General features: G+C 44.3%; 1 protein-coding gene across 3 annotated transcripts in view; it reads right to left on the bottom strand.

Annotated features, from left to right (window-relative positions):
- MTF1 (metal regulatory transcription factor 1) overlaps positions 1-12,567 on the bottom strand; it is a 46,060-nt gene that overhangs the window by 17,860 nt on the left and 15,633 nt on the right. For all 3 annotated transcript variants that reach the window (XM_053897354.1, XM_053897356.1, XM_053897351.1), the window contains exons 3-7: positions 8,006-8,244; positions 7,114-7,245; positions 4,336-4,409; positions 3,727-3,863; positions 15-87 (exon numbers count right to left, since the gene is read on the bottom strand). In XM_053897354.1, coding sequence (XP_053753329.1) covers positions 15-87; positions 3,727-3,863; positions 4,336-4,409; positions 7,114-7,245; positions 8,006-8,244 — 655 coding nt within the window. The remainder of the gene's footprint in view (positions 1-14; positions 88-3,726; positions 3,864-4,335; positions 4,410-7,113; positions 7,246-8,005; positions 8,245-12,567) is intronic.

The following is a 12,567-nucleotide window of genomic DNA, read 5'->3' as shown; positions in this document are numbered from 1 at the left end:
TGCACTTACTGTAGTAGAATTTTCTCGAAGTTCAGAATCTGTGGACAGAAGGCTCAAGTCACTCAGACAAAGCGACTGATTTGTATCCTGTGAAAGAGAAAACATTCTAATTGAGTAAAAAGCCAAAAAAAATCAGGATTTGTAGTAGCATAGCATGGAATACAACACTTGACTCTAATGTCCCTACGGTCCCAAATGTCTAGATTTGTTACCTGGAGAGGCATAAACCATCCAAAGCAAGAGCTATGTGAATTATTTCAGTTTTTTAAATCCTGATATTCTTAGAAGAACCTATTATATTTCTTAAAGATGGCTAATAAAGAGCTTAAGAATTATCTCATGACTCAAGCTCCAGAGTTAACAAAAGCTGTGATAATACAAAACCAGTTATTTGTAGAACTGATCTTATCATTTACAAAGCAATTTCACATGACCTCATCTGCTATTCATATACACTCGTGAAGTTTTATTTTATATTCCCGTTTTAAATGTGAGAAAATTAATGCTAAGTCTGGCAGTGAACAGTCCAAAGTCACACAGCTAATTAGAAGAACACAAACCCAGTTCTTCTGATGGGAAGTCCAGCTTCCACTGTACCACTGCATCCCCAGTATCTCAGGGATCCTTACTCAGAGCAGTACGTACTGAGGATTTACTTTTCAAATACGACAGCCTAGGCTAACTCTCAACTCTGGATTCCTAGAACGCCAGCTGCAACTCACACACCTTAAGCAGTAACCCTGCTTACCTCATGGATCAGATGTTCCCATTCATGCAAGCATTTGACAAATATTCACTGAGCACCTATTATGCATTAGGCACTGTCCCAGGCCCAGGGATACAATAGTGAACAAAACAAGATACCTGTCACCATACAGCTTATAGTCTAGTTGGGGCAGGGGGGTGGAGAGTGACAAAAAATGCAAAGAAATGTATAGAATAGAAGATGCTGCTGAGTGCTGTGGAGGGTAAAGGGAATAGAGAATGCTGGGGTAGGAGTTGCTGTTTTATTAGATCAGGGGAGGCCTCTCAGATAAACTGGCATGAGGAGATCCTGGCATTTGAGAAGGAAAGAGCGTGTGGGCCATGCACATATCCGTGGAGTTCCAAGCAGAGCATATAGCAAGTACAAAGACCCAGAGGCAGGAATGGGCTTCCCTTGTTCAAGGCACCATGAGGAGGACAGTACGGCTACAGTGAGAGGAAGAGAAGTACATCAGGCCAGAGAAGGGACCAGACTGGAGTGTACAAGGCCCTGCGGGCCACTGTAAAGATTTTGACTTTTGCTGTAAGTGATACAAGAAGCTACTGGAGGCTCAAGAGCAGAGGACAGACATTATTTGCCTTATGGTTTAGAAAGATTGCTCTGGGTGAAATATGTAGACGAGTCTGTGGCAGGGCAGAGTGGGAGTTGGGAGAGGAGGAAAGGTGTGAGGAAGTCCGCTTAGCGGTCACTGCAGTGATCCAGACAAAAGATGACAGTGGCCTGAATGCAGTCATCAGAAATGATCAGATTCTGCATATATTCTCATGGCAGACTTGACAGACTCTGCTGGTAGAGGTGGGGTATGGGGGGGGGGGGGGCGGGGGGAGAGGTATCAAGAACGACTCCAAGATTTTTGTCCTTGCCACTAAAAAAACCAGAGGTGCCATTTACCAAGGTGGGGAAAACTGCAGGAGGAGCAGGTTTGGACATACCAGATTTGAGAAGACAGAGGAGATCTGGGTTGAAGAGGGAGGCTGAATAGATAGATCTCCCTCAACTAACGGTGCAGCTATGTCCTGATAGTCGAAAATGCATTGAACACCTAAACTTCCAAACATCACAGCTTAGCCGAGCCTACCTGAAGTGCACTCAGAACGCTTACATTAGCCTACAGTGGGCAAAATGATCTACCACAAAGCTGATTTCTTAATAAAGTGCTGAGTAGCTCATGTAATTGATTGAATACTGTAGTGACAGGGAAAAACACAGACCGGTTGTATGGGTCTGGAATAGCTGTAAGTGTTATCAGTTATTTACCTTTGTGATCACGGGGCTGATGGGGGTGTGGGGGGTGTGGCTTGGTTCCACTGCCCAGCATGACAAGAGAGGATGATATGGCCCACAATAAGACCAGGAAAAGATCCAAATCAAAATTCAAAGTATGGTTTCTACTGAATGCATATTGCTTTTTGTACATGTAAAGTCAAACCATCCTAAGTGAGAACTGTCTGTACAAGTCTAGAGTTGAGAAAGAGATCCAGGCTGGAGATCTATATTTAGGACTCAAAGGCAATCTAGATGGCATTGAGAGCCTGAGACGAGAGGAGTTTCCCTCCACTGGGGAGTGAGCTGTGATCCAGAGAAGACAAGACCTGAGCACCGTCCACTGGGATGCCTCAGTGCTTAGGGGCTGTCACCAATTAAGGCGTCCCTGGATTATCACACAAATGCTGATCGCAACTTAATGCATGCAGCTTAGTAGACAGAGACTCTCAGATCTCAATATTTTTATCTGGTTTCACAGATGAAGAAACTGAGGCACAAAGATGCCATTTGCCTAATGGATCAGCAGTGGAGCTTGGATCTGAATTCAGGCAGCTGAGCTCCAGAGGCTGCAGCCCTCACAATAAAGTTATTTTGCCTCTTACAAGAGAGGGGTCAAGAACCAGGCTCTGGAATCAGACTATAATTATAAACCTATAATTACCATTTCATTATTTCATTTCTCCTTGCCTCAAGTTTCTTTATCAGTAATGTAGGGATAGTAACAGTACTGACCTCACAGAGCTCTTGTGAGATAATATAAAAACATATAAAAACACTTGGCACAGTATTTGGCACATGGTAAACACTCAATAAATGTTAGTTACTATTACTAATAAAATAAAGGAGCAGAGTCCATGTGAAGGGATCCTTTGCTATTTAAAAATTGAAAACCACAGAATTAAAGTATGCTGTCTCTCTCCCCCAAATCAAAATTGTATTACCTACTTTAAGTAAAAAAATCTCATTATTCAAAAGGGGGTCAGTGTGCTTCAGTTTCTTTATCTATGAAATAGTAAGATAATAATAACGCTCACTTCCTAGGTTTAAAAGACATCGTAAGTGCCCAATAGCACATTAGAAGTAAAAACGATAAATTTCTCCCGGCACCTCTCTGCAATGGAGCTACAGAGGAGAGGGAAATATGGTGGAGGCCTGGCAAAGAATGGACAGACTGTCTAAAACTCTGCAGAGGCATGTTCTGTGGCTCAGCACCCACGGTCAGTGGCTTTCAAACCTTCTGGCCTATGGACGATTCAAAGGGGCCAAAAATCATCCAGACTCTGCCTGGTTCTCCAATGACAGATTCAATAGGTGTGTGAAGCAAAAGCGTTTAACTTGCGTCTCCAACTTAAGTAGAGACGTGCCATTTCACAGACATGAATGAGAAAATAACACCCTTTTAGAGCATCCGGCTGACCCTCTGGAAGCCATTCTGAGACCTCTGGTTTTAAGACACCTCTTGGACCAAACCTGATGGGAAGGAGGCAGAGCTGAATCAAAAGCTGAGGCACAGGGCACCCTGGGGAAATCTCTGGCTGACACCATCCCAACACAAGACACAGATCTTGACCCTGATTTCTTCCCTCTCACTGACAGATACATAAGAAGACATTTTGACCTTTTATTTTGATACACAAACAATCACTGCTCTTCCGTGTTGCCTAGATGGAAACAAGAGACAAAACACTGCGCACCTCTGATCCATTGTGATTTGGAAGTGCATTGTATGAGTGTCCTTTGTTATCGTGACCTTTCATGTGACTTTTGAGACTGTATTGAGTGCTGAATGTTTTCTCACAGCCATTACTGGGGCAGAAAAAGGGTCTTTCACCTGCAAGAATGACAAGTAGTGTTAATATTACCATAAAGTCATTGCACTGGTTTGAGACATCTACTTTTCCCTAATAGAGGGAAGTAAATATTCTCATGAGGGTTCAGGTCATAGTCATCACGAGTTGGACAGAATACATGTTGACCATCTCAGCCCTAAAACTTAATGTACAGCAAAAATGGCCTTCTCCTGGCAACCTTAAAGAGAAGATTAGTACCCGCCCCGCCGCAACACCCCCCCCCCCCCCAGTTCTTTTTTTGAGAATCTCTGTACTGGTTTCATTTCTTAAGGCTGGATTTCGGAGTCCAATCTTAGGTCCTTTTACCTCTGAAAGAAACTCAAACATTATAGGCAAAGGCTACGCTGATTAGGCTTGCTTCTTCTACAAAGCTCTACAGGTCTCAACAGAAACGCAGATATTTACTGGTCTGATGAAGATTCAAATAAAAAGTAAAAATTAGTCTACACTCACCAGTATGTGTGCGGACGTGGGTTTTAAGGTGGTGGCTTGCTGCAAATGCTTTCCCACAGCCATCATGATCACACCTAAGTACGTTGTTTAAGCAAAGAGAAACAGCAGTCATTGGGTAAACAGATCTCTATCTTCAACATCTCTTATAAATACAAGCTCAACCTAAAACAAACGTTCAGAACACTGAGATCCGATACAGGAAATTGGTTTTTGAGATGGGAATGAAGACAAATCACTGGAAAAGGTGACAAATCTGGGAACAGAGGGGACTGACGGCCCAGGATAAACATTTCCTGTCCTACAAGTCACATGTTGAGAGCTCTGAAACTAAAAGCCTTTTGATGACTTACTGAACAGAATTCTACCGACGATCAGAGCTGATATGAAAAATCTATTGCCAGTGGAATACCAGGAATATCGATAGCACGTACAGAGGCTCTCATACAGGCATGAAGCCTACAATATAGCACTAAGACAAGATCAGTCCCGACTACATTGACTGTATAATATAAGGTATAGTGGCTGTAATGACTAATTTATAATCTTCAGTGTCAAGATCCATTTCTTTCTCTTCTACTTTCTTGATAACCAAAGCTAGAAGTAATCATCCCCTCCTGAGAACTTCTGAGGCATTTATCTATGTGCTTCTTTTATGGCATCTGTTGTTTCCATTCTTATTTTATCTCTATGTGTACCCATTTGTTATTGGTGCTCTTAGATTATACACTCTTTGAGGGTGGGGTCTACGTAGTTCTTTACATCTGCCATAGTTCTTGCACACAGCAGGCATTCAATAATAACTTTTTAAAAAAATTTTTAAAAATCCTGGGGCGCCTGGGTGGCTCAGTCGGTTAAGCGTCCAACTTCGGCTCAGGTCACGATCTCGCGGTATGTGAGTTTGAGCCCCGCGTCGGGCTCTGTGCTGACTGCTCAGAGCCTGGAGCCTGTTTCAGATTCTGTGTCTCCCTCTCTCTCTGACCCTCCCCTGTTCATGCTCTGTCTCTCTCTGTCTCAAAAATAAATAAACGTTAAAAAGAAATTAAAAAAAAAAAATCTTTATTTAATTTTGAAGGAGAGAGAGACAGAGAGTGAGCGGGGGAGGAGCAGAGAGAGAGGGAGACACAGAATCCGAAGCAGGCTCCAGGCTCGGAACTGTCAGCACAGAGCCTGAAGCAGGACTTGAACTCACCGACCGTGAGATCGTGACCTGAGCTGAAGTCAGACACTCAACCGACTGAGCCACCCAGGTGCTTCAACAACTTTTTTTTTTTATTTTAAGTTTATTTATTTTGAGAGAGCGTGCACAAGCAGGGAAGAGCAGAGAGAGAGAGAGGGACAGAGAGAGAATCCCAAGCAGGCTCCGCGCCATCAGAGTGGAATCCCATGCAGGGCTCTATCTCACAAACTATGAGACCATGACCTGAGCCGAAACTTAAGAGTCAAATGCTTAACCAACTGAGCCACCCAGGCACCCCAATAACTATTTATATGAATAAATAAATGCATTTTCTTGTAAGCCCAAGTATTTAATTTCCTTAAAAAGAAAGTTTCTCTGGAGCATTTTACTTTTTAATTATACATAATCATTGTGCCTAAAGTCCCATCTAATATTCAAGAAAAATTAGCAGTTTTAATCATCACAAAAATACGTGTGATTGAATAGAAATCAGAGTCCCCCACTATGGGGGAAAGAAGTAACCCAAGCTTCACAGAACCTGGTGAGTAACCAACTAGAATCTAAATACATCTGCTTTTACAGGCGCCTAGTAGGTAGAGCATGCAACTCTTGACCTCGGAGTTATGAGCTCAAGCTCCACATTGGGTATAGAGCTTACTTACCACCTAAATAAAAAATTCTCTTGCTTTGGGGCACCTGGGTGGCTCAGTCGATTAAGCATCCGACTCTTGACATCCGCTCAGGTGGTGATCTCTCAGTCATGAGATCAAGCCCCGCATCAGGCTCTGCTCTGAACACAGAGCCTGCCTGGGATTCTCTCTCTCTCTACCCCTTCCCTGTTTACACGCATGCTCTCTCTCAAAATAAATAAATGATCTTTAAAAGAAATACTCTAGCTTTTTATTTATTTGTAGAACCATGCTATGTGCTATGAGCAGAGAAGAAAGTAGATGATACAAGTCTTTCCTGCAAGCTTATATATTTACATGTGGATGTATTAAATACACATATGTGCACAAATATACAGAGATAGAAATATACAGACAAAAACGGATGCTCCTATATGTTTGTGTATACACACACATATTACAAAACAACTAAGGTGACAGAATAAAATACTTGCACCGCTAGCCTAAGCACTCTTACCCCTCATCTCCTCCTCCTCTCCCCACCTCGATTTTTAGGTAGCTATCCCTTCCCCTGTGCTCAAAGTCCCTCTGAGCACCTCAGTCTTGTAAGCTTTCCAGTTACCTGTGGTTCTTTCCCACCAGACTAAGTTCTCAAGAGAAGAGAGTGGATCTCAGTATTTCCTCTAGCACTGATAAAAGTGCCTCCCATGTAAGCGAGTTTCAACAAATGCTTCTTGAAAACAAAGGAAAAGCAGGAGGCAGAAAGGCCATTGTCCGAGTCTGGAGTAAGGATGCTCTTAGAAGCCACTGTTCCCCCTCCGGCATGCAGCTGGTCGTAGCCATGCCGGGGAGAGCCAACACCCCCAAAGAACTATTGTGGGGAGTTTTCCTTCTGCTTTGAAAAACGTGAGGGGACATCGAGACACCCAGCTGAAACACGGTCAGTGACAAACAGAAAACAGTAAGACTTACCGAAATGGCTTTTCTCCTGTATGGGTTCGAATGTGCTTCCTCAGATCGCTGAGTGTGGTGAAGTACTTGCTGCAGCCTTCAGATTCACAGTTAAACGTTTTCCCTGTGTGAAGCCGCTGGTGTGCTTTCAGCCTGCAAGATATGCCGGAGAACACTTCCCATTGTCATTGGCATCATATGCTACAGAGCCTCTGACCCATGTCAGCTCAATGTGTTTCTGGATACAGTGCAGAAGAATTCGGGATCCAAAATTTTTTGCTCGGAGAGAAATTCAGAAGTCCACAGCAGAGTAGTAGGAGTGTGCCTCTGCCACCAGACTGCCTGGGACTCAAATCCTGGTCCTACTTCCTACTAGATGGGGGGCCTTGAACCAGTTCTAAAACCTCTCTATGCTTCCACTTACTTATAACTGCTGTGAGGATTAGCACACAGAACAGTGCTGAGCACAACGAATGCTTCACAAGTGTTAGCTATTGCTACGTCTGTTATTTTAGACCCAAAGTTGAAGACTAATACAAGTCTCCCGACACAAACAGTGTGAAAGAGAACTGGCCAATGAGTGGTAGAAAAAAGTTAGCTTCAAGGTGAGGAAGGAAAGAAGGTGACAGAAGCCTTAGTACCAAGATCCTGAGCCAAGGGGACATATTAGGCCAAGTATTAAAATCCCCAAGCCAGTATGCCACTCCAGGAAATACAAATCTAAACACAAATGTACTATCCTGTTTCACCAACCCAATATATGCCGATCTTTAAGTAATAAGATCCCCCAGCGAATTTTAGACAGGTGAGCCCAGCCATGCTCTTTCAAGCCCTGGAAGTGCATATCTGTGCAGGACAAGGAGAGGGCTCTGCCATCACAAAGTCGGGGTCAAAGGGTGGAGAGGAGGCTGACCTGTACAGAGTGTTGAACGCCTTCTCACAGCCCTGTACGTCGCACTCAAATGGCTTCTCCTTCGTGTGCACTCGCACGTGGATCCTGAGGCTGTAGGAGGTGAGGAAGGCCTTGCCGCAGCCCTCCTGATTACAGACAAAGGTGTACTCTCCCCGGTGAGTCTTCTGGTGGGTGCGCAGGTTGCCCGCTGTGCTGTAGGTGCGGGGACAGCCCTCGAATGTGCACTGGTACCGCTTTACCTGGCGCACAAAGGACACCTCATCAACAGGACGAAAGAGCTGCCCAGGGCCCTGCTCTCCCCCAGAGTCTGCCTCCCCAGGAGATGTGGACGACACACAGAGGTTTGTACCGTCAACACAGAAAACGGCCTCTAACAACAAAGCGGGGAAATCTTCCCGTTGATCAGATCACTTCTGAACAACAAACAACAAGTCACGGGCACGAGATGAACTTGTAGGTACATGAATACTTTCAATGAATAGAAGGAGGGGGTTTCCACACTCTAGTACACATCTGGCCTCTAAAGGTGGGCCTCTACTGTTACAGTTACCTATACTGAAACACCACTTTGGCTCTGTCTTAAGGCTTGATTAAACACCCTGCCCTATGGCACCCCACCCTGACTGGAATCGGCCAACGTTAAAGTGAGTCTGAAATATCCTAATATTGATATACTCAGTCATCCAGCATTATTTCCCCAGCGTGATTTCCAGTCTATGAAATGAAAATACTGTACCATGGAGTTCTTGGAGTATTTGCTGGTATGACATTTCTCAAAATGCCAGCCTCTCGGTTTCACTTTCACCACCAAGCTTCTAGAAAGGGTGGCACACATGTGAGCCTCCCTTTCCTTCAGTGCCCACATGTTCCTTTTAAGAACTTGGCAACTCAGCAAGCTGGTTTCACTGCAGGACATTCTCTTGCACTTCCTGGTGGTCAAACCCTTCCATCCTTTTCCATTTTCCTTCATTTACTTGCAAAACTATCTCATCAGTGATGCCCTCCCCTCCTAAAAACTTATCCTCCACAACACAGCAATTCCTTGGGGCTCTCTTTTATCTTCTTCTCCGGGGCACTCCTTTGATAAATAGGTTTATTCTGGCACTTATCTCCCATCCCCCAGACCCTCCCATACCTGCCCCAGTTCAGGGGAAGCAGCATGAGACGTGGCCGGGGGAGGAGTAATTTCTGGCAGTTATGTTCGGGACCTTTGGCAAGTCATTTCGTTACTCTGAGCCTCAGTTTTTCATTCCTCAAATGCGAGTATTAATGCCTGCCTTGCCTGTCTCACAGTGCTTTGGCGAGGAGCGAAATGAGATCGAACGTTTGTGAAAATACGTTGTAAATGATCTGATGCCACACACACCAAGGTGCTAGCACTGTCTGCTCTTCAGCTTTCATGAACGTCTTCATCCGTTGACTCCGATCCTTCTACCAAGCCTCAGTCCACATCTCCAACAACACTGCTAGTAATTCATTCCAGTTACTGAACTACCAGGTCCCAGGCAACAAGCCAGATGCCACAGACAAACAAGTGAACAAGACAAAGATCTCTGCTTTGAAGGAGTGCCGATTTTAAGGAGGTAGACGTGCACAAATGTTTATACACTGTGCTGAGTCTGACAACAGATACGTGCCCAAGGTGCCTGGGGAATACAAAAAGGGAAACCTAACCCCTCTTGGAAAGACTGTAAACAGTCAAGGCTCAGAAGCTGAGGTACTCTCTCTGAATTGAAGTGTTTATCATTTGCCTGTTTGTTTTAGGGATACACTGAAAAGGTGTTTCTCAGATAAACCAGGAAGAGAAGGGCATTCCAGAAAGAGGTGACACCTTGGGAACTGCAGGGAAATAGGAGTGCTGGTACAGTGAACCACAAACACACTCGCAGTACGTATGAGGCTGGAAGGAGAAAGATCTAGAAAAATAAGATGAGGCCTCCTTAGTCAAATTGTGGAGTAGAGGAACAGGACAAAGGGGACTCACCAACAGGTTTCAACCAAGGGAGCAACAAATGAGATCTGCAGTTTAGGAGAGATCCTTCTGGTAGCCTAGTGGAGGATGGGCTGGAAGGGTAAGAGAACAGAAGAAGGGGTAGAGGCTAGGAGAAGAGGGACAATAGTCCAGGAGAGAGATGAGAAAGACCTGAACAGGCAAGCGAGAGTGGACAGTGTGAGAGATGAATTTCAGGGAAATTAAAGCAGGAGGAATGACTGGCCGCAGTGGCAACTGGGGAGCAGAAGGGGTTAGGGAGAGATAAAGCCTCGGTCAAGAGTATGGCCTGGGTGACTAAACAGATGGGCACACCACCAACCTGGGGCTGGATGGGGATGGAGGAGAGATGATGAGTTGGCTTTGAGGTGCTACCAGGACTTCCAGGTAGAAACGTCCAGTGGACAGTCAGACATACAGGCTGGAAACTGAAAGGAATGCCTATGGCAGGAGTCCCTGGTACACGTAGCTGACTTTACCTGCATACCAAAGCAGGCCAGGTTCAAGCACAGCTCTGCCACTTACTGTGTAACGTTGAGAAAACTACTTAAGTACACTAAGCCTCGCTTTCCTTATTTACAATATGGAGGAAATAAAACCTATCTTTTTAGGATTGTTGTAAGGATCAGGAATAATCTGCATAATTCATTTAAATATAGTGAATGGCATAGAGTGAGTACACAATAGTAGCTCTTGTAAGAGGACAAAGGCTAGAGCTCAGAAAGTCACCAATGTTTAAGGTGCTTGTAAAAGAAGTGAAGCCACTGCTGGGTGAGTAGGGGAATGGGCTGGGGAAACAGGAAGACACAAAGGAGAATGATGGCACAGAAGGTAAGAGAAAAAGGATCTCGAGGGGGTGTCTGGGTGGCTCAGATGGTTGAGTGTCTGACTCTTGAGTTCGGCTCAGGTCATGATCACAGGGTCATGGAATCAAACCCTGCGTGGGGCTCTGCACTGAGTGTGGAACCTGCTTGAGATTCTTGCTCTCCCTCTCTCTCTGCTTCTCTGCCCTGCTCATGCTCTCTCTCTCTAAAAAATTAAAAAAGAAAAATTAAGAAAAAAAAAGAAGGGCGCCAGGGTGGCTCAGTTGGTTAAGCATCCGACTTCAGCCCAGGTCACCATCTCATCGTTTGTGAGTTCGAGCCCCACATCGGGCTCTGTGCTGACAGCTCCAGCCTGGAGCCTGCTTCGGATTCTGTGTTTCCCTCTCTCTCTGCCCCTCCCCTTCTTGCACTCTCTCTCTCTCTCTCAAAAAATAAACCTTTAAAATTAAAAAAAAAAAAAAAAAAAAAAAAAACAAAGAAAAAGAAAAAGGATCTCAAGGAAGAATGATCAAAACCTGAAATGTCTTGAGAAAACAAGATAGGTCTGAGGAAACTCCTAGATCCAGCAGCTAGGAATCACTAGTTACTTAACAAGGCTAAGTTTTAATGAACTGCTAGGGCCCAAAGCCTGGGTCAAGGTGAATGAACCAAAGATGAAGTGGAGGCAGAGATGAGAGATGGACAGCAGGAGCCAGAGTGAACTTCTGAGTTGAAGATTTTTTCTTAAAAGTAGGGCAGGTCCTGAGCATATTTGGAAGGAGAAAGGTCTTGGAAAAAAGAGAAGCTGAGAGTCTAAGAGGAATATAAAGAACAGGACAGTTAAAAGCCTGGTGGAGGGAAAAGCCTCAGGTGGGAAGAGGGACAGGCAGTTTCAGAGCGGAGGGACTGAGGTAAGGGCAGGTGTGACTCAAGGATGGACAAGGTTTCCACAAAGGGCCAGATGGTTTTAGGCTTTGTGGGCCACGCGGACTCTATTACAACCCCTCGCCTCTGCCGCTGTTAGGTGAAACTAACCATAGACAATATCTAAATGGACAAGCCAGCTTGTGCTCCAGAAAAACTTTTTTTATGGACAGTGGAATTTTAATTTCGTATCATTTCACTATGTAATACTATTCTTTTGATTAAAAAAAATCATTTAAAAATATAAAAACCATGGCACAAAAAAGAGACACTCAGCTCAATGGAACAGAATAGAGAACCCAGAAATGGACCCACAAACATATTGCCAACTAATCTTTGACAAAGCAGAAAAGAATATCCAGTGGAATAAAGACAGTCTCTTCAGCAAGTGGGGCTGGGAAAACAGGACAGCGGCATGCAGAAAAATGAACCTGGACCACTTTCTTACACCATACACAAAAATAAACTCAAAATGGATGAAAGACCCAAACATAAGACAGGAAGCCATCAAAATCCTCGAGGAGAAAGCAGGCAAAAACCTCTTTGACCCTGGCTGCAGCAACTTTTTACTCAACATGTCTCCAGAGGCAAAGGAAACAAAAGCAAAAATGAACTGTTGGGACCTCATCAAAATAAAAAGCTTCTGCACAGTGAGGGAAACAATCAGCAAAACTAAAAGGCAAGAGACAGAATGGGAGAAGATATCTGCATATCAGATAAAGGTTTAGTACCCAAAGTCTATAAAGAACTTATCAAACTCAACATCCAAAAAACAAATAATCCAGTGAAGAAATGGGCAAAAGACATAAGTAGACACTTCTCCAAAGAAGACATCCAGATGGCCA

The sequence above is a fragment of the Panthera pardus genome, unplaced genomic scaffold (genome assembly GCF_024362965.1).
Source record: "Panthera pardus isolate Hobbes unplaced genomic scaffold, ASM2436296v1 HiC_scaffold_11, whole genome shotgun sequence".
Classification (NCBI taxonomy): domain Eukaryota; kingdom Metazoa; phylum Chordata; class Mammalia; order Carnivora; family Felidae; genus Panthera; species Panthera pardus.
The sequence above is the reverse complement of the archived record's forward strand: the minus strand, read 5'-3'. Positions and strand labels throughout refer to the sequence as shown.